This window comes from Erinaceus europaeus, chromosome 5 (genome assembly GCF_950295315.1).
Source record: "Erinaceus europaeus chromosome 5, mEriEur2.1, whole genome shotgun sequence".
Classification (NCBI taxonomy): Eukaryota; Metazoa; Chordata; class Mammalia; order Eulipotyphla; family Erinaceidae; genus Erinaceus; species Erinaceus europaeus.
This window is the reverse complement of record NC_080166.1, coordinates 587537-605796: the sequence shown is the minus strand read 5'-3', so window position 1 is coordinate 605796 and position 18260 is coordinate 587537. Positions and strand designations below refer to the sequence as shown.

Below are 18260 nucleotides of genomic sequence, written 5' to 3'. Positions count from 1 at the left end.
CCCATAACCTAGATATACACCAGTTTCTGTGAGAGAGAGCTTATGTTCACACGTATCCATAAACTACTGCAAAATATATACCTGAAAGCAGAAGTACACTAGAGTTTGCAGTGAGTACCTCCCTAACACTTCCTCTCCACTATTCCAAGCTTTGGGTCCATGATTGCTCAACAATTTGGCTTTGTATGTTAACTCTCTTTTCAATCACCAGGTTCCAGATGCCACCAGGATGCTGGCCAGGCTTCCCTGGACTGAAGACCCGACCAATGTGTCCTGGAGCTCAGCTTCCCCAGAGACCCACACTTCTAGGGAAAGAGAGAGGCAGACTGGGAGTATGGACCGACCAGGCCCATGTTCAGCGGGGAAGCAATTACAGAAGCCAGACCTTCCACCTTCTGCACCCCACAATGACCCTGGGTCCATGCTCCCAGAGGGCTAGAGAATGGGAAAGCTGTCAGGGGAGGGGGTGGGTTATGGAGATTGGGTGGTGGGAATTGTGTGGAGTTGTACCCCTCCTACCTTATGGTTTTGTTCATTAATCCTTTCTTAAATAAAAAATTTAAAAAAAAAGAAAGAAAGAAAAAAAAAGAAAAACATCCAGATTTGTTCAACAACTCAGTACATCAAATCCTGAAAGGCATCTAAATATTCAAGTACTATTTTTGATAAAATACCCATTTACTGTAACAGATGCCGTAACACACAAGCCCTACCCAACAGACCTCAGATGCCCTGTCCCCACCAACATGAACATAATTAGCATACCCATTGATGTTAAGAGTAAGCTTACGAGAAACATGAGTCAGACATTCACAGGCAAAGAAATTACACTGAAAACACTGCAAGTAATATAGTCATTACCGAGTAGTTCAAAAAGTTCGTTTTTTGGTCGTCAGTTAGTCAGATTCTTTGTTAGGCCAGAATGCAGAAAGCAAGGCTAGCACACAGCTGCCATCCAGACCAAGCGGAGGAGAGGGCACCACTTCCCATCTTCCCATCCGACTCTTCTAAAACGTGAGTATATTCTTTACACTTATAAGGAACTCTCCAGATCATCAGCATAGAGATTTAGAAGATACTCTTTACCTAAAAGGTTCCTAGTGAGACACACATTCTAGCCATCTGTTACATATTCATTTCTGAAATGAGGAATTTAAGTTTCACATATTTCATAGATATGACTGTCCAAATTTAAAATATGAAAGCTTCGCTGAGATAGTACAAATATTAGTAAGTCAGGTTGTATTTTTTATTTTTGAAGGACCAAAAAAAAAAAAAAATCAATGGTAAAATAAAATGAAGTATGAATAAAACAGATTAGTTATGACAAGTCACTTAAGATAATTCTTAGTATTAAGTTTTTAACGAAACTGTGGACAAATCACAAAAGCATTTTATAAAAATATAACCATTCTCCCAATACATTGCAGTGCTAATATGGATTTTTGTGGTGGTGCAAATGTTCACTATATATGTTAGTAAGTTAAATACTGCATGTGACTGTAAAGAATAGAAAATTTAAATTTTACTTAGTATGAATTAACTTGAACTTAAGTAGCCTAAAGGAACTAGTGACTAATATAGAACAAAATAATTCCAAACTGTCATATATTATTTTTAAAGTGTAATCTATATTCTTAATAAGAACTTTGAATCAAACCAATGTTTACCTCTATTGCTGTTAAAACTATTTCTCCTATCTTTTACTGCATAGACTAAGACAGTCCTGTCACACGGAATCATCACAATTTACATATATATATATATATATATATATATATATATATATATATATATATATATTCCCCCCCACCTCCAGGGTTATCACTGGGGCTCGGTGCCTGCACTATGAATCCACTGCTCCTGGAGGCCATTTTTCCCATTTTTGTTGCCCTTGCTGTTACTATTGCTGTTGTTGTTAGATAGGACAGGGAGAAATGGAGAGAGGAGGGGAAGACAGAGAGGGGGAGAGAAAGACAGACACCTGCTTCACCACCTGTGAAGCGACCCCCCCCTATAGGTGGGGAGCCAGGGACTCCAACCAGGATCCATAGGCTGGTCCCTGCGCTTTGCACCATGTGTGCTTGACCCACTGTGTTATCACCGGGCCCCCACATTTTACATATTTTAAAACTATCATCTGGGCCCTGGTGGTGGTGCACCTGGTTGAGTGCACATGTTTCAATGCACAAGGACCCAGGTTCAAGCCCCCGGTCCCCACCTGCAGGGGGAAAGCTTTGCAAGTGGTGAAGCAGGGCTGCAGGTGTCTCTCTGTCTCTCCCCCTCCTGATTTCCCCCTTCCTTTCAACTTCTGGCTGTCTCTATCCAATAAATAAATAAAGATAATAAAAAACATTTAAACAAACTATCATGTAAAGAAACACAAAATTATACTCTGCACAAGCTACTACTATATTTTCACCCCTCAAGACTTTCCCACTGAAACTCCACCTCTCATGCAATCACAGTACTTACTTCAGCAACTGCATACATACACAAAAATAAAGAAACCTCATAACGTATTAATTTACATAATTTTCTAAATTATATAGACTCAGATTACTAGTCAATAATTAACTAAGATATAATAGAAAACATTATTGGGAGAACAGTATTTTTAAGAGAATTAATAACTCTGGGGTCGAGCATTGATGCGCTTAGTTAAGCGCACAAGTTACATGCACAAGGACCCAGGTCTGAGCCCTGTTCGCCACCTGTGGGGGAAGCTTCCTGAGAGGTGGAACAAGTACTACAGGCCTCTCTCCATCCTTCCCCCTTCTATCGTCCCTCCCTCTCAATTTCTCTGTCCTATCAAATAAAAAGAAAAGGTCGCCAAGACTTGTGAATTCCTCTTGTAACCCTGGTGGTTAATAATTAAATATATTAAGATAATAATAATAATAATAGCAGTCAAAGTAACTTTTAAGGAAAGTACGTTCATGCATTTAATAAGCACCGTGCTGAAACAAATGAACAGTAAAATAACCGTGACTGGTGAGTAGTTCCAAGTTGTTGGAGAAAAACAACTTTCACTGACAAGCTTTCAGTTCTGTTCCTGGAAGTGATCCCTTGTGGTCTTATAAATGTTCACTTGCACACAGCAGTACTAGAACTTTCATACATGTCGAGCATGAGCATTTTAACTCTCAGTAACCATCACACGTAAACTGATTAGAATACAAATGACATAAACAAGTGTTCTTACCTTTGTTTGACTTTGATGGTTTATTCTTTGTGGGCTTAAGGGAACTTCTTGATTTGTCCTCTCTATCTTTAATAAGTTTTTGAACATCATCCAAAGACAGTTTTTGCAGGACAACCACAGGCTTAGCGCCTTTATTTAGATCTTCGACTAATCCCATCTTTTCTACTTTGTCTTTCTGCTCTCCTTTCGTTTCCATTTTCTTTGTATCCTGAGTGACACTGCCATCTTTATCCCTCTTGATTTTTGGAATGACAAAATTTTTCAGTGCGCCAGACCTGCCGCCCAACAAGTAACTTGGAAATTCCGCCTTACTGTCAGCGTGTGCTTTATTGCTGTCGACTTTGCCCTTGTGACCCTCTGTCCTTCTGTCATCTTTACTATTTGGTGACTTAAAACCAGGTTTGTCGGGTCTTGACTTATTAGAATCTCCCTGTTTCACACGAGGGCTGTCGGGTCTTGACTTCTGTTCCATCGAAGATGGTCTTTCCCTCAAGTCCCCTGATTCATGCCTGTGTTTCCTTTCTAGTTTGTCAGGTTTTGAACCATCAGATCTAATGCTATGTTCATTTCTACTAGAGGATCTCAATGTTTCAGGTCTCCGAACCCTCGACTGGTCCCCCCGGTGTCTCTCTGGCTCATTTCTGTCATCTGATTTTTGTTTACTGTCATGATCACGTCTTAGTGACTCAGTAACAGACCGCCCATCGGGTCTCTGCTTTAAGGCTTCGGCTCGCTCTGATTTTAACCGAGGTGAGTCAGACTTGTTATCCTGTTTATGCTTAGAAGCTTCGGGCTTTTTCTCTGCCGACGGCTTTCCAGGGTCTCTCCTGTTTTCATGCCTGTGTTTGGGCGTTTCAGGCCGGCCTTCACTTTTTTGCTTTGGAGTTTCAGGCCGGCCCTCCCCTTTCTGTTTGGGAGTCTCAGGTCGCCCGTCGCCTTTCTGTTTGGGGGTTTCGGGCCGGCCTTCACTCTTTTGCTTTGGAGTTTCAGGCCGGCTTTCACCCTTCTGCTTCGGGGTTTCGGGTCTTGTCTTAGCAGGTTCTGACTTACCGTCGCTCTGCTTGCTGTCATTGGGCTTCGCGTCAGCAACTCTGTTCTCGCTCTGTCTCACCTCCACGGCACTCTCACGCTGTTTGGATTCAGCTGCTCTGGTCTCGTTCTGCTTAGGCTCATCTGTCTGTGTGCTCCCCTGGGCTTCCAGCTTATTTTCACTCGGTTTGGTCTCCCCTAATATGTTTTCATTTGGTTTAGACTCTGTCAGTTTACTCTCATGTGGTTTCATCTCACTTTTTGAAAGCTCAGAGTCAGACTTTTTTTTAGGAGTCTCAGGATGGTTTTCAGGTGTAGATGTAAGATTTCCAATAGTATCTTCCTGAAGAACAGCAGCAGGGGCATCATTACATTGTCTGACTTCTTCAGGCTTTTTTGTGGAGTCCGAGTCCTGAGTTACAGAAGCCTGAGAGTCCACTCTTCCTGCCTGATGAAGATCGATGCTCACCATTAGCGCGGGCCTTGACCCATTTCCCGTGGAGCCCGGCTCCTGAGAAGCTGCTCTGTTACCTCCTGCAGCACCCCCAGCCTCCTGGGGGTAAGAATCTTGCTTTCTTTTTTTCAAAGGCTTATCTGAAATGTAAAGATAAATATTCAATATCAGTAATATACATGTTATTAAAACCATATGGACTTTGATATAAAATGTGAATGCAAATCAGTGCACACACATATAAGTAGATACAAATGACATGAACACCAACAGTTGTAAACCAAGACTTAAAGGTAATATCTTACTTATGACACTTCAATAAATGTTAATGAAAATAGTAAAAAGAAGTTGACAATACAGTTGTTGAGTAAAGAGCTTGAATATGCAAATAGAACAATACAATAAATACAAACATACCAGCTTTGTATATGCAAGACCAAACCAGATTCTTTACATAAGAAAAAAGGTTACTGATTAGGAATTGCATGGTCTCATTTAAGACAGTTTTAACTGTTAATCAAAAACAAAAGAGACCCAAATCTGTGAACATACCAAGTAGGAGATGTAAGTTTTCACTCTATGTGGAAAATAATAAAACTTGAAATAACAGAAATCACACCACTGGAAAAAGTGGGGAGGGGGCCACAGGAAGTAAGAAAGCAATAATCTGCCACTAGCTTTTGGTGCAAATTTACGTCTACAAGCACGTAGGAATTTTTAGGATAAACCCTGCTGTGGACAACTTCCAGGCGAGAGACACCTCTTTAGTGCTTCAGCACAAGTTCTAAAGCCCACAGCAGTATGGTCTCTAGTGATGGAAATGGAGAGGCATGGTAAGATACAAGTACGGATCCGCCACCACAACACAGCGTGAAGGCACTGTCATATGAAGCTGCATTTCTCTGGCTGAATTTGCTTGGCTTAAGACACTGCTAGGTCATTTTGTATAAACTGAATCTCCGTCTAGTTCGGGAGGCCAGTCACATTATAGAAGCCCCGCGGTTTTGTCAGTTTTAATATTTGTTAATGTTTTAGAGGTAATTTTAAGTCCTGTTATTTATTTATTTAAAATATTTATTTATTTATTTATTTATTTTCCCTTTTGATGCCCTTGTTTAACATTGTTGTTGTTGTTGATGTCGTTGTTGGATAGGACAGAGAGAAATGGAGAGAGGAGGGGAAGACAGAGAGGGGGCAGAGAAAGACAGACACCTGCAGACCTGCTTCACCGCCTGTGAAGCGACTCCCCTGTAGGTGGGGGGCCAGGGGCTCGAACTGGGGTCCTCACGCCGGTCCTTGCGCTTTGCGCCACGTGCACTTAACCTTAAGTCCTGTTTTTATAGGAAAACCTCTATTATCTGACATTTTATTAGTGTGATATATCACCATCCAAGGAAAACACCATTACAAGCTTAAAAATCATCAAACCGATGAACAAAAAACCCAATTTCTTGTTACAGAACCAAGTTCTGAGTTTTAATAAAATGCGGAAGTCAGAGTTTTACACAGAGAACTGCCATCATCTTGACCTTGAAAATAGGAAGCGGCAGCTTACCAAACACTACTAAGCCCAGATCTGTCAGGCCATATGCTCAAGACGCAAAGTAAGTAGCTCACAAGAATGCAACTCAAGTCATCACCCCTCTTGGTTGAAATCCAGATGGTAAGGACTTACTCAAAGCTCTGCGCACTGATACCCAAGGAAAGAGCGTAGAGGAAACTAAGCTGATGTTTACAGCACTTCTTTCTGAACACAGCCAATCACGAAACCCTCGTCAACTGAACGCCTTCCCGCATGCGTTGCCCCCCAGAATGATCTCATTGACCCCGTTACTGCTCCCCAGTGAGACAGGTTTTATAAAGTCTACAGATAAGGGCAATCTGCGTTTGCCTAGGGCAGGAACTATAATGACACAGATCACAGGCGAGTGAGAAGGTAAGAAATCTGTGGTTAGTAATAGTTTCATGTAGGAGACCTCGGGCTTCGTCACATGAAAAGAGAAATCTGTGTTTCAGTTCTTTTTTAATACAAGCAATCTGTTTTTCAGAAAAAACATCGAGATTTCAAAAGTTAAATTTTAAGGGATTACATGGTCTGGGAGGTGGCGCAGTGATAAAGCTTTGGACTCTCAAGCCTGAGTTCCCGAGTTCAATTCCCAGCAGCACATGAGCTAGAGTGAGGTCTGGTTCTTTCTCTCTCCTCCTATCTTTCTCATAAATAAAAAAATTTAAGGGATTACAAAATACTTCAGAGTTCATACATTATTAATCTAATTCCAATTTATCTATTTCTCTTTCTGATTTTCTATTTAAAATAAAATTTTAGCAGAGTAAATTATATTTAATATAGATGCTGTATCATCTGTAACAAAAATATATGAAACCAAAGATAGTATAATTTTTTCATATGCATCAACATTGCTAAATACAAAATTTTAAAACTTTTCAACTACTGAAAAGTACTTCACTGCCTCTGTAAAACTGAAAAAAATCCCAGTAATACTGCAAGGGTTCTTAGACACATGAAGACATGCAGCTTTGGTTCACTGTATCTGGTTTTACCATGAACAGGGATACCTGTCTATTTTATTTTTGGCAGTTTTCTTCTTAAAATTTTTTAATTATATTTATTCATTTTCCATTTTGTTGCCCTTGTTGTTTTCATTGTTGCTGTTGTTATTGTTGTTGTCGTTGTTGGATAGGATAGGACAGAGAGAAATGGAGAGAGGAGGGGAAGACAGAGAGGGAGAGAAAGATAGACACCTGCAGACCTGCTTCACCGCCTGGGAAGCGACTGCCCTGCAGGTGGGGAGCCGGGGGCTTGAACTGGTATCCTTACACTGGTCCTTGAGCTTCGTGCCATGTGCACTTAACCGCTGTGCTACCACCCAACTCCCGATTTTTGGCAGTTTTAAATCACAAACTTCATTTAACGATGAAAATCAATGTCTACGATGAATAATTTGAATTACCCACTTGTTCTGGGACAATGCCCTCTTCAGCATTAGGAACTGTACATATATTCCTGAAGAAAATGCACACAAAACGACAACACAATTTCAAAATCAACAGCACTTAATCATCCACATACTGACATTCTGAAACTAAGTGCCAGTCCCGAGAACAATTCTGAACTTGACTGGAAGATACAAACTATATCACTTAAATTCTACTACAAATGAAAATAGAAAACAGTAAAAGCAGAAAGGACAATTTAGTATACATAGTAGCCAATTAGAAAAGATGAAAATGTTCTACTTCTCACCCATAGTACTAAGTAGTTAAATGACCCAGTTCCTGTCCAAAATCTTTCTAATAAGTGTAGGTATTTACTTCTTACAAAGGCTGCAATACAAGAGTATTCTGAAACTGTATTAGCGCTACTGAAGCTAAGCCATTCCTTATACTTGCTACCATGGAAAGTGGACCTTGGGAAAGAACGAGAGTCTCTCTGATGAAAGAAAGCAGGGATATTTAGCACACGAAGGAGAGCATAGTGTCCATAACAGGCCATCCTGGAAGCAAAGATAAACAGACTAATAAAATTAACTTATGTAACTATAGCCATTAAAATATGAGCAAAATTAAGAAAAAGACTGTTAGGTAAATTATTAAAAACTAGGTTACAGATAGTCCATGCCTGAGTGTCCATAGGAAGCTACTCAAAGAATGGAGATCAGGCCAAAGGAACATTAGTATCTCAGAGCCAGAGAAACGTCTCCTGTGTGCAGAGAAAGAGTACATTAGGCTCTAACACAGCCTAGCTAATACATATATATTACATACAATTTCTTTATGGGGGGTTAATGCTTTAGAGTTGACAGTAAAATACAGTGGTTTGTATATGCACAACATTTCCCAGTTTCCCCCAACAGTTCAACCCCCCTAGGCCCTCCTCTGCCATCATGTTCTAGAACCTAAACCCTACCACCCACCCCAGTCTTTTACTTTAGTGCAATACACCTAAAATATTTCTTGGGAGCTTGTTTGGAGGTTCTAGCAGGACAGCGCAGCTACTTACATACCCTCAAGCGAAGACAGGTCTGTCTCTATTTGGGAGGCTGTCCTTGGGGAGGGCCGCACACACGTGGAGCGGTGAGGGATGAAGAGGGAGGGACAGGGAGGAAGGGGAAACCCACCTAGCCAGCCAGATCGCCCTCACATCCAAATATTTCTTAAGACAGCTTTATTCCTTTTCTTGATTTCTATTACTTTTAGACAATTATGCTTGTTGAACTTTATAGTCTTCACTAGAGGGAGTAGTTTTCAAAGTCTCTGTTGATAAGAATGCTTTTCATAGAATAAATGTAAACACTGGAAAACTGGCTCAAGCCTGAGAGGACAGCATTCTGCAAAGCCAGGAAGCAGCCTGATTTGCTCTTCATTACCACCACCAACACTGGCAATTAGTGACAAATTCACACGTTAGGAGATTTTATTGTAATTTATTATCTCACTTACAATCTTGGAGTAACACAGCAAACTTCTAATCTTTCCCAAATCTCATAGAGGACAACATAACAAGGTTGGTAACAGATGACTCAGGTAGGACCAAACTCCCAAATATTTTCAAAAAGTGGGTACGTGGCTTTCAGAAGACAAGTTAGAAATAACGGCATTAATCTGAGTTGAAAATGAACATAGTCAAGTGAGGAAACATACTTATTGAATCATCTAAGTAAACCGAGAACCAGGTGACCCCAGTGAAGATTTTCCCCCTTTAATTCTTACAGCACCAGGTCGGAGAGGACAGCTTTCCTCAAACAGAGACAGTAAGGTAAGTCAAAGTAAGAGTTTGAAATTGTAAGTCAACTTGGCCTGACCCACTTTCAAAACTGCTTTGTTATAGTTAGATCATTAAAGATTTCAGAGAAAATGGATCAGACAGCTACAGTAAAACATGTACTGCAAGTTTCTGAAGAAACAGTAATTTGTTTGTTTTATTTTCCCAAAGCTAGTATTAGAAACAATTCTGCTACTATGAAGTAAGCCCTACTTACTATCTTTTTCTTCATTCAAGTTTTAAAAGTATAAACTCTAGTTTTAGCCAATATGATACATTAAAAGTTCAAGAAGAAAAAAAAAAGCCCTATAAAACCAAATGTTTACCATTTCTTCTATATATGTAATTTAAAATAATTTAAAATTATATTCCTCTTTATTTGAGGACACATTTTTTCCAAAACACAGTTTAAATCATCAGGGAAAAAACTCAACTCTCAATATTTCTTAATTAAGAAGTTAAGATTTTTATATATTTATTATAAAACTGTAAGAGGACTCAGGAATTTGGAGGTTAGCCAACATTATCAAGAGAAGCAGAAAAATACTGTATTCTAATGTGAAAAGGTACACTATTTTATAAGAGGTTAGTGAAGCAGATACATTTGGGAAACCACATATTTGTTGCCTGACCTTTACACTTTTAAATGTGCAAAGAGAAAAAGAACAAGCATCTCAACACAAATATCAAAGACTTACTAGTTAAGAAAGCAAAAACAGTTCCCAAGTCATTAAGATGGAGATTTCTAGCAAGCCCATTACTGGCATTTCTCTGATTTACACACTTAGCAACTATGCAGTACAACAACAATTACCAAACACAGCCTGTCTTTCTAAGTAACCTTAATGAATCAGTCATCATAACAGACAATGACTTCTCTTTCTCTTTCTGTCTTTCTTTCTTTCTTCCTTTCTTTCTTTCTTTCTTTCTTTTTTATAAACTAGAGCTCTGGTGGTGCAGGGGATTGAACCTGTAATGTCAGAGCCTCAGGCAGGAAAGTCTTTTGCATAACTACTATGGTATTCTCCTTGCCCAAGCACATGACTTCTTTAGCATGTTTTTGGCAAAGGAAATGGATGACCTAGAAATGACCCTGTCACACAAAAAACAAAATCAGATGTAAAAATGAGTTCTAATCAATGTCAAGGTTTGTTTTATAATTACCAAAAATGAAATTTATAAATAAGTCTAGTTTTAACTATAAAGTCATGACTAAGTGTGCTCTGACTCCGTCATGGATGTTTGTCTGCATCTGTGAATACGTCAACTTCATCCATCCCGCCACTAAATCAGTCACTAATTCTTGTCTCTTAAAAATTTCAAGTGATTTTGTAGTGTTGACCAAATGATCAAAAGTTTAAATAAGAACTTAAAACATACACAGCCCATAAGTTCAAAGAACACAAGTTTACAAATACATTAGACATTAGCTATAAGCACTAACAAAACATTCTTGATCTTTAAAACGTGCTGTTTGATGCTGACTGAAAATAAACCCTATCATTATAAATTTGGGACGCACTGGATCGACCTTCTCGTGGTGCATCCCGTGAGTCCCCATTCATTGGGGAAACTGACGATCCTTCCTAGCCGACTGAATCCACATGGATCCCAGTCACTTTCAAAGCCAGCAACAAGCAGCTCCTGACAGCTTTCAACCTGACGCTGTTGACTGGCTACGGAAGAAGGGCAAACGCTAGAAGAAGAATTATAAATTCAGTGAAAAGCTAACTGCATAAGCATACATGCAATCTTTTTAAAAGGTACTGATGGAAAATTCTATCGGCAGCTCACCTTGTCTAGGTAGGAATAAAAGGTGAAGATGCACAAGTCTATCAACGTGACCTAAAGTAAACTCCTGTGATAAATGCTGATGCTTATTCTGGCAGCCAGACACAGAATCAATGACTTGAGTAAGGCAGCCAGTCAACCCGCAATCCGTACTTAGCCAACACCCGCTGCTTCAGGTGGAAAAGATGAAAGTCCTGAGGTGAGAGCACCAGTCATACAAACAGAACTGCAGAGGGCATCAAGAATTAGACAAGGAAAGACAACAGGAAAACCTCCTCTGACATTGTAATCGCCCAGCTCCTTGGAAGACGAAGAGGCAGTAACAAAAGGATCTTACCTTTGTCCTGAACTTCTTTTGAGAAGCGCTCCCTCTCAATAGCCGATTCTCTTTCTATCCTCTCAATTTCCGCCAGTGCATCCAACTCTACTTCATCATAGATGGGTCCCTGTTGCTGGCTCTGTGCAGCAGAAGTCTGGGGTTGCTTTGCAGCAACTGAAGTGTTCTGTTGTAAAACAGGCACTTGGTTTGCTGGGAGGAATGCCGTCTGCTCGGGCTGTGACAAACACTGAGCCGCATTTGCTGGGCGGCTCACATCCTGCGGCGTGACAGGTGTTTTCGAAGCCTGTCCCGGGTACTGCACATTAAAAGGAAGATCGTTGTCTGAAACACTGCTGTTCTCCATCCCAGAAAGCATGTCCTCTTGCTGGTCGTCTGAAGACCTTACTCGAGAAAGTCTCAAGGTGAGTTTCGTGGAGTCCTTGGAAGGAGAGCTGATGATATCGTACATGGCGGCCTGTTCACTCTGCTCCTTCTCATCTTTGCCTGATCTCATTTTCTTCTGTTTCTTCTGCTTTCTTTCTGGAGAGCCTAGTAAGATATCTGGAGGAACATCTCGAGGTGATGAACACGACAGAGGCTGAGACTGTAGAATTAAAGATGGTCTTGATCCTGCAGAGCAATTGACAGAGTGGGCAGTTAAGGGAGTTTACATCTTTTTATGATGGGAGAGAAAAACGAAGCAACAGTATCATAATACGAAGTAGAATAGTCAAGATATTATCCAAGTTAAGCCACTTGTTTACAAAAGACAAAAAGTCCAGAAACTTATTCTCCACAGCCTCTTAAAAGCTTGCTGGCTAATGATCTACATCACGGCTTAAAGGGTTTGATTTTTCCAGACCATCATTACCTTACACCTTTGAACCGCTAACTAGAAATACTTGGCATGAGAACGGCAGAGGATCCTGAAGCTTCTAAAGATAACATACCACCGATATTTTGGGCAGGGTGAGCTCTAGTCTTCCGCTGCTTACACATCTAGACCAAGAATAAGAAGGTGCACTGGGTTAAGCACACATATCATCATAAGGAAGGAGCCGGCTTAGAGCCCTTGCTCTTTATGTGCAGACAAGCAGGTCTGCCAGTGTCTATCTTTCTTGCTCCCTGTCCCCTTTGTTTTTCTCTGTCCTGTCAGATAAAAATTGAGAGAAAGAAAAAATGGCAAAAATGACTGCCGGAAGTGGTGGCTTCCCGGTGCTGGCACCGAGCCCAGCAATGACCGTGGTGGCAGCAATAACAACAGAAACAAACAAACAATGAGATACCACTTTACATGTGTGAGACTGTCACACATTAGAAAGGACAGAAATATCAAGGGCTGGCAGAGGCGTGGGGGAAAAGCATCTCCTTCTACACTGCTGCTGCTAATGGAAACAGACCCAGCCCTGTGGAAAACTCCTGGGGAGTCCAGAATACAGAAGGGGACTTGTCATATGAGCCAGCGATTTCTCTCCTGGGGATTTATCCAAAGGAAATAAAACACCTATCCAAAGAGATGTATGTATGTCCATGTTCACAGAAGCCCTATATGTAGCAGTCCTTGGAAGCAATCTAGTTGCTACCAACCTAGCGTCTAAGAATTTGTGGTATCTACACAATGGAATACTACTCAGCTATGAAAAACGAAGTCACGTATTTTGCCTCACCTACCTTGGATAGAACTTGAAGGGACCTTGTTAAGTGAAATTAGCCAAAAAAGAGAGAGTGTGAGGGAGAGAGAGAGAGAGAGAGAGAGAGAGAAAGAGAAATACCAGATGATCTCATTTATATTGTAGGTGAACTTAATAAACAAGGACAGGAGGAGAAAAGAGAAAGTAAAACTCAGCCTGGGAGTGGAGTGCTGCACCAAAGCAAAGGCTCTGGGCAGAGAGGGTGCTTGGTGGTGGTGCACTATGACAGAAAGTACTTAAGTTGCAGGTGAGACACCTGCACAGGAAGATGAGAAACTGGACCCATGTGTTAACAGCTGCACCCATAAACCATCAACCCCCAATAAAACGAGTTAAAAAAAAAAAGAGTTAAAATAGAGGAAAACCATGATGTGCACCAGAAATCAAAGTGTGACTGGGCTGGAGAGATCTACTACCTCACTTTTTAAAGATCTCTTTATTGGGGCATAAATGGTTTAGTGTAGTTGTTGACAAATGGGAGTGTACATTTCTTACTGCTGAGCTGCTCATCAGTTTATAAAACCTATAGGAAATTACTGATTTCAGTTCAGATGAAAATGTGTTCACTGTATTCATCTTTCAAACGCATTTCCACTTCTGCTGGGAATGTCAACTGGCGGTTCCTCTGCTAGGTATTTATCCAAAGAGAACTGTATGCCTAGCTATGCCCACTGCAGTCCTATGTGCTATGGCCACAATCTGGAAACATCCTGGTGAGTGGAGGAGAAGCTGTGGTATGTGGTGGTGGGAACTGCATGGAGCTATCCCCCTCCTATCTTACAATCTTGTAAATCAATATTCAATCATAATAACTAACTAACTAACTAAATAAAATAAAATAAAAAGTTGTGGTAATGTGTGTGTATTCTCCTGAATGAGCTATCTCCTGGTCCCATGATCCATCATTTGAATATCTAAGAGAATGTAAAAAGGTTGTAATTTGAAATGGTCACTGAATTTATCAGTGAAAAAATACAGTAATATATATCATACTATATAATAATATGAATCATATATATATATATATATATATATATATATATATATATATATATATATATATATGAAATGCCTATATTTTACAGGGTAAAAGCTTATTTTATCCATAATGGAAAAAATATCAGAGAACAGTTTTTGCTAGCTGCATAAAATAAAACTGAGTCCTTTACGCAACTGGTAATATCAAGGAAGACTTAGCTGAAAAAATACCTTTGGGTGGTCAAGGGGGTTATACAGCAGATCCAACAGATTTGCAACGTGAACTTTCAGGTTTGATCCTGGGACCACATATGCCAGAGTAATGCTCTGCCTTTCTCTCTCCCTGAGTCTCTCTTTTTCCCTAACAAAAAAAGACTTAAAAAGAAAATACCTTTGGGAGCTCCATCACTTCCAGCAGGGGAGCACACTGGCTGTGGAGATCTCAAGGGAAAGGATGCAGCATTCCTCATTGTTGAAGAGTCTCCATCCTATGAATAGAGTATAAAATTGATATCTTGAGTGACAGCAGATGCTGTACAGAAATCTTAAAGAGAACCAGTAAGAGACACAAATTACTGACAGGTAAAGTGTTGGTATCAAAAGCATTATTCTTCTGAACTTTCATGTTTCTTCTTGGGATATCTTAGAAGCATTGAAATTGTATCCAAAAGAATCAACAGCCTAAGCATGGCAATGAATAAGAAAATTGGTATTACTAGCATGCTCCATTTTTGTTTGCTGTTTTCTATAAAGGAGCAGTGAACATGATACCAGGATGTAAGTGTCTTCAGGGCAGAGTCCATTTATCATCTCTGTTATCCTTAGATGTGTGTAATCTCTGTAATTATGTCACAGACCAATAACAAAAGACAGACTCCTAGCATGTGGAATGTTTTAATGCACCAAGAGACACCCAAGTTTTTTTGAGGAGAGAGTCTTACATAATTCTTGTAAGTACAAGGTGTTGAATACTAATAAAGGCTCATTAAGAGAATGTTATTGTGTGAGCAAGGATTTAAAAATAAACTTGTATTTCATTGAGAACTGAAATCTCTAGGCCAAGGGTTGGCAATCTTTGATTTTTTATTTTTCTCCAATAAAGGGATAATTAACAAATATTTTAGTTTCTGTAGGCCATAGCAGTTTCTGTTACGTTCTTAGGTGATGTCTGAAAAACTGACTCAGAAATTTAGACGATATAAAAGTAACTCTTAGGCTGTGGGTAATAAACAGGCCCCACACGAAGCTCTGGGCTCTGGAACTTTGTATCTAGGTTCTCAGACTCGGTATAATGAACACGCAGCAGCTATTCATTAAATCATAGAATAGAAAGGTTTGTTAATGAGACAAATATCAAAACTACTTTATTACCTTAACAGTAACTAATGCATTACATACGTCACTACTTAGCCTGTGCACCATGTGTAGGTAGCTGTCACTTGAGCCATGCCTAGGATTATCAGCATGATGGTTAGCTGAACTGCCAGACAACGGACCAGAAACTTGATTATCATGTATGTTTCTCAAACCACCTGCAACAATGGGACTTGATACAGATGCTGAAATCAATAAGAAAAAAAACCAAACTGTTAATGATTGTTCTTATGAAGTGCTTTAAGCATGTGGAAATCATACACAACAAGCTTAATGCAACAGTAATACTACAGCACATATTCTGCAGGTATATGTTTGAAAAGCAGTAAAACATTAGGAGTATCTGAGGTTCCCTAGTAACTTGTATGTTACCCCCCACCCCCACTTCTTCCTCCTTACTTCTTAAAAGTTATCATCATGGGAGTCGCTTCACAAGTGGTGAAGCAGGTCTGCAGGTGTCTGTCTTTCTCTCCCCGTCTTCCCCTCCTCTCTCCATTTCTCTCTGTCCTATCCAACAATGACGACAATAATAGCTACGATAATAAAATAACAAGGGCAACAAAAGGGAATAAATATTTTTTAAAAAGTTATCACACGGACTTTGGCTAACTATCTTTCCTTAATGCTTTTGCTATAAATGAATAATTTCTAAATCAGGCATACTATTATGTGTACTTAGCCTATAGTAAACTTGCTTAAAACCAACACTTTTAAAATTATACATTTTTACGTGATTTAAAATTGATTTTTAATGTTGGTTTACAAGACTGTTGTTGTCACAGGCATACATCTCCTTGTGAAATGTGAGCCCACCATACCCTGAAGCTGCATGTCCTCCTCCACTCCAGGGATACACAGGGTCCCAACCCTGTTTTTAACCTCTTCTGTCCTCCTCACTTTAGCATTCCTGGATCTGTTACAAACCACAGTTCAAGTTTCACCCTGTATTTCCCCCCTTCTTTGATTTTTAAGTTGTGCTTATGAAGATTATCCAGTGCTTTTTCTTCTTCTAACTTATTTATTTTTAACATGATTCCTGCAAGTTCCATTCAAGTCGTAACAAAATAAATAAATCATCAGTTCTCATAGCTGGGTAGTATTCAATTTTGAACACAGACAACCCCTCTATTGTTGGACATTTGGGTTGTGTCCAAATCTTGGTCATCACCAACAGCAATGCAACAGACAGGCATGCACACAGACCTCTTCTCAAAGGGCTTTGTGCACTTTGGGACACATGCAGGAGAGGACTGCAGGGTCATGCGGCCCATGCTTCATATTCTGAGGAGTCTCAGACGGTTTTCCACAGAGGTTCCATCTATTTATATTCCCACCCAAAGTGTAAAGGGCTGGTTCTTCACCATCTCCCAGCCAGCACTTGTTTCTGTTCTCATAGGTGTGTGAGGTGGTCTCTTAGTGTCCTGATTTGTACTTCTTTGTAATCAGTCACTTTGAGCATTTTTTTCAGGTATCTATTGGGCATCTGAGAATCTGGGAGTAGCTTCTGCAGCCAGGAGGCTGTTCAGATCCTCTCCCCGTTTCCCCATGGGATTGTTTCCCACTGGTGAGCTCTGTGAGCTCTCCTTAAATCTTGGCTCTTAGCCTTTTGCCTGATAAATGGCATGTACAGATCTGCCCATTCAGGAAGGCGCCTTTCTGTCTTGACCATGGCCTCTTTAGCTATGCAGAAGTATTTCCATTTGAGGTAGTCACATTGGCTTATTTTTGCTCCCATTATCTTGTGTCTCTGAAGATATTTCTGAAGCAGATATCATGGAGTGTTCTCCACATGTTCCTTCTATGTACTCCATGTTCTCCAGTTTAATACCCAAATCCGATCCATTCTGAGCTGACTTTTGTGCATGGTGAGATGTAGTTCTGTCTCATCCTTGTGCACGATGACACCAATTTTCCCAGCGCCACTCCCGGGAAAGCCCTTCTTTCCCATGAAATGCCTTTAGCCTCTCTGTCACAAACTAACTCCCCATATGTGTCAGCAGCCATCTGGGCTCTCAGTTCCTTTACATGGGTGGCTGTCTCTGCCCCAGTAATACTGTTTTGATAATTGTAGACCTGTAGCATAGTTTACAATCAGATAGCGTAGGGCTTCCTTTTTCTCAGCCTCTCACCCCTCAGGGCTATTTTAGTAACGCTGGATCTTTTGTGGCTCCAGAGAAACTTCTGCAGTATTTGTTCTATTCCCTTAAATAAATTCAATGGGAGTTTGATAGGAATTGCATTCAATCTGTATGTTACTCTAGGCAGGGCAGTTATCTTAAATAATGTTAATTCTTTCATTCCACAAGCACGAAATATCGTTCCATTACTTCATATCTTTTTCAAAAACACACTCATTTTAATTAGATATTCTGCTATGTATGATGCAGTTCATCCATTCTAGTATTGAATGGATCAGTAATTTGTCATAGAAATGTAACACTTCTAGGAGGCGTGGCTACGAACTAAAAGAACCCACTCCCCCAAAACAAATAAATAATGACAACTATCCAACTCACAAATCTCACTAAACTGCAGCTGGGACATCCAGAGACACCAAGGCCTCAGTGGTGATGGTGTGTATGGATGGGACTGAAGGAACAGAGGACTGAGACCGAGCACCCGGAGGCTGGAAACTC

The 18260-nt window shown here is 40.2% G+C and overlaps 1 protein-coding gene across 6 annotated transcripts in view; it reads right to left on the bottom strand.

Annotated features, from left to right (window-relative positions):
- The window catches only part of NIPBL (NIPBL cohesin loading factor), a 201431-nt gene that overhangs the window by 84478 nt on the left and 98693 nt on the right, over positions 1–18260 (bottom strand). For 5 of the 6 annotated variants that reach the window (XM_060190959.1, XM_060190960.1, XM_060190961.1 and 2 more), the window contains 4 exons: positions 15649–15809; positions 14642–14738; positions 11600–12211; positions 3206–4828 (listed from right to left, as the gene is read on the bottom strand). In XM_060190959.1, coding sequence (XP_060046942.1) covers positions 3206–4828; positions 11600–12211; positions 14642–14738; positions 15649–15809 — 2493 coding nt within the window. Of the gene's footprint in view, positions 1–3205; positions 4829–11599; positions 12212–14641; positions 14739–14830; positions 14891–15648; positions 15810–18260 lie in introns of those variants that run through there. The other variant, XM_060190964.1, reaches the window with a different exon arrangement.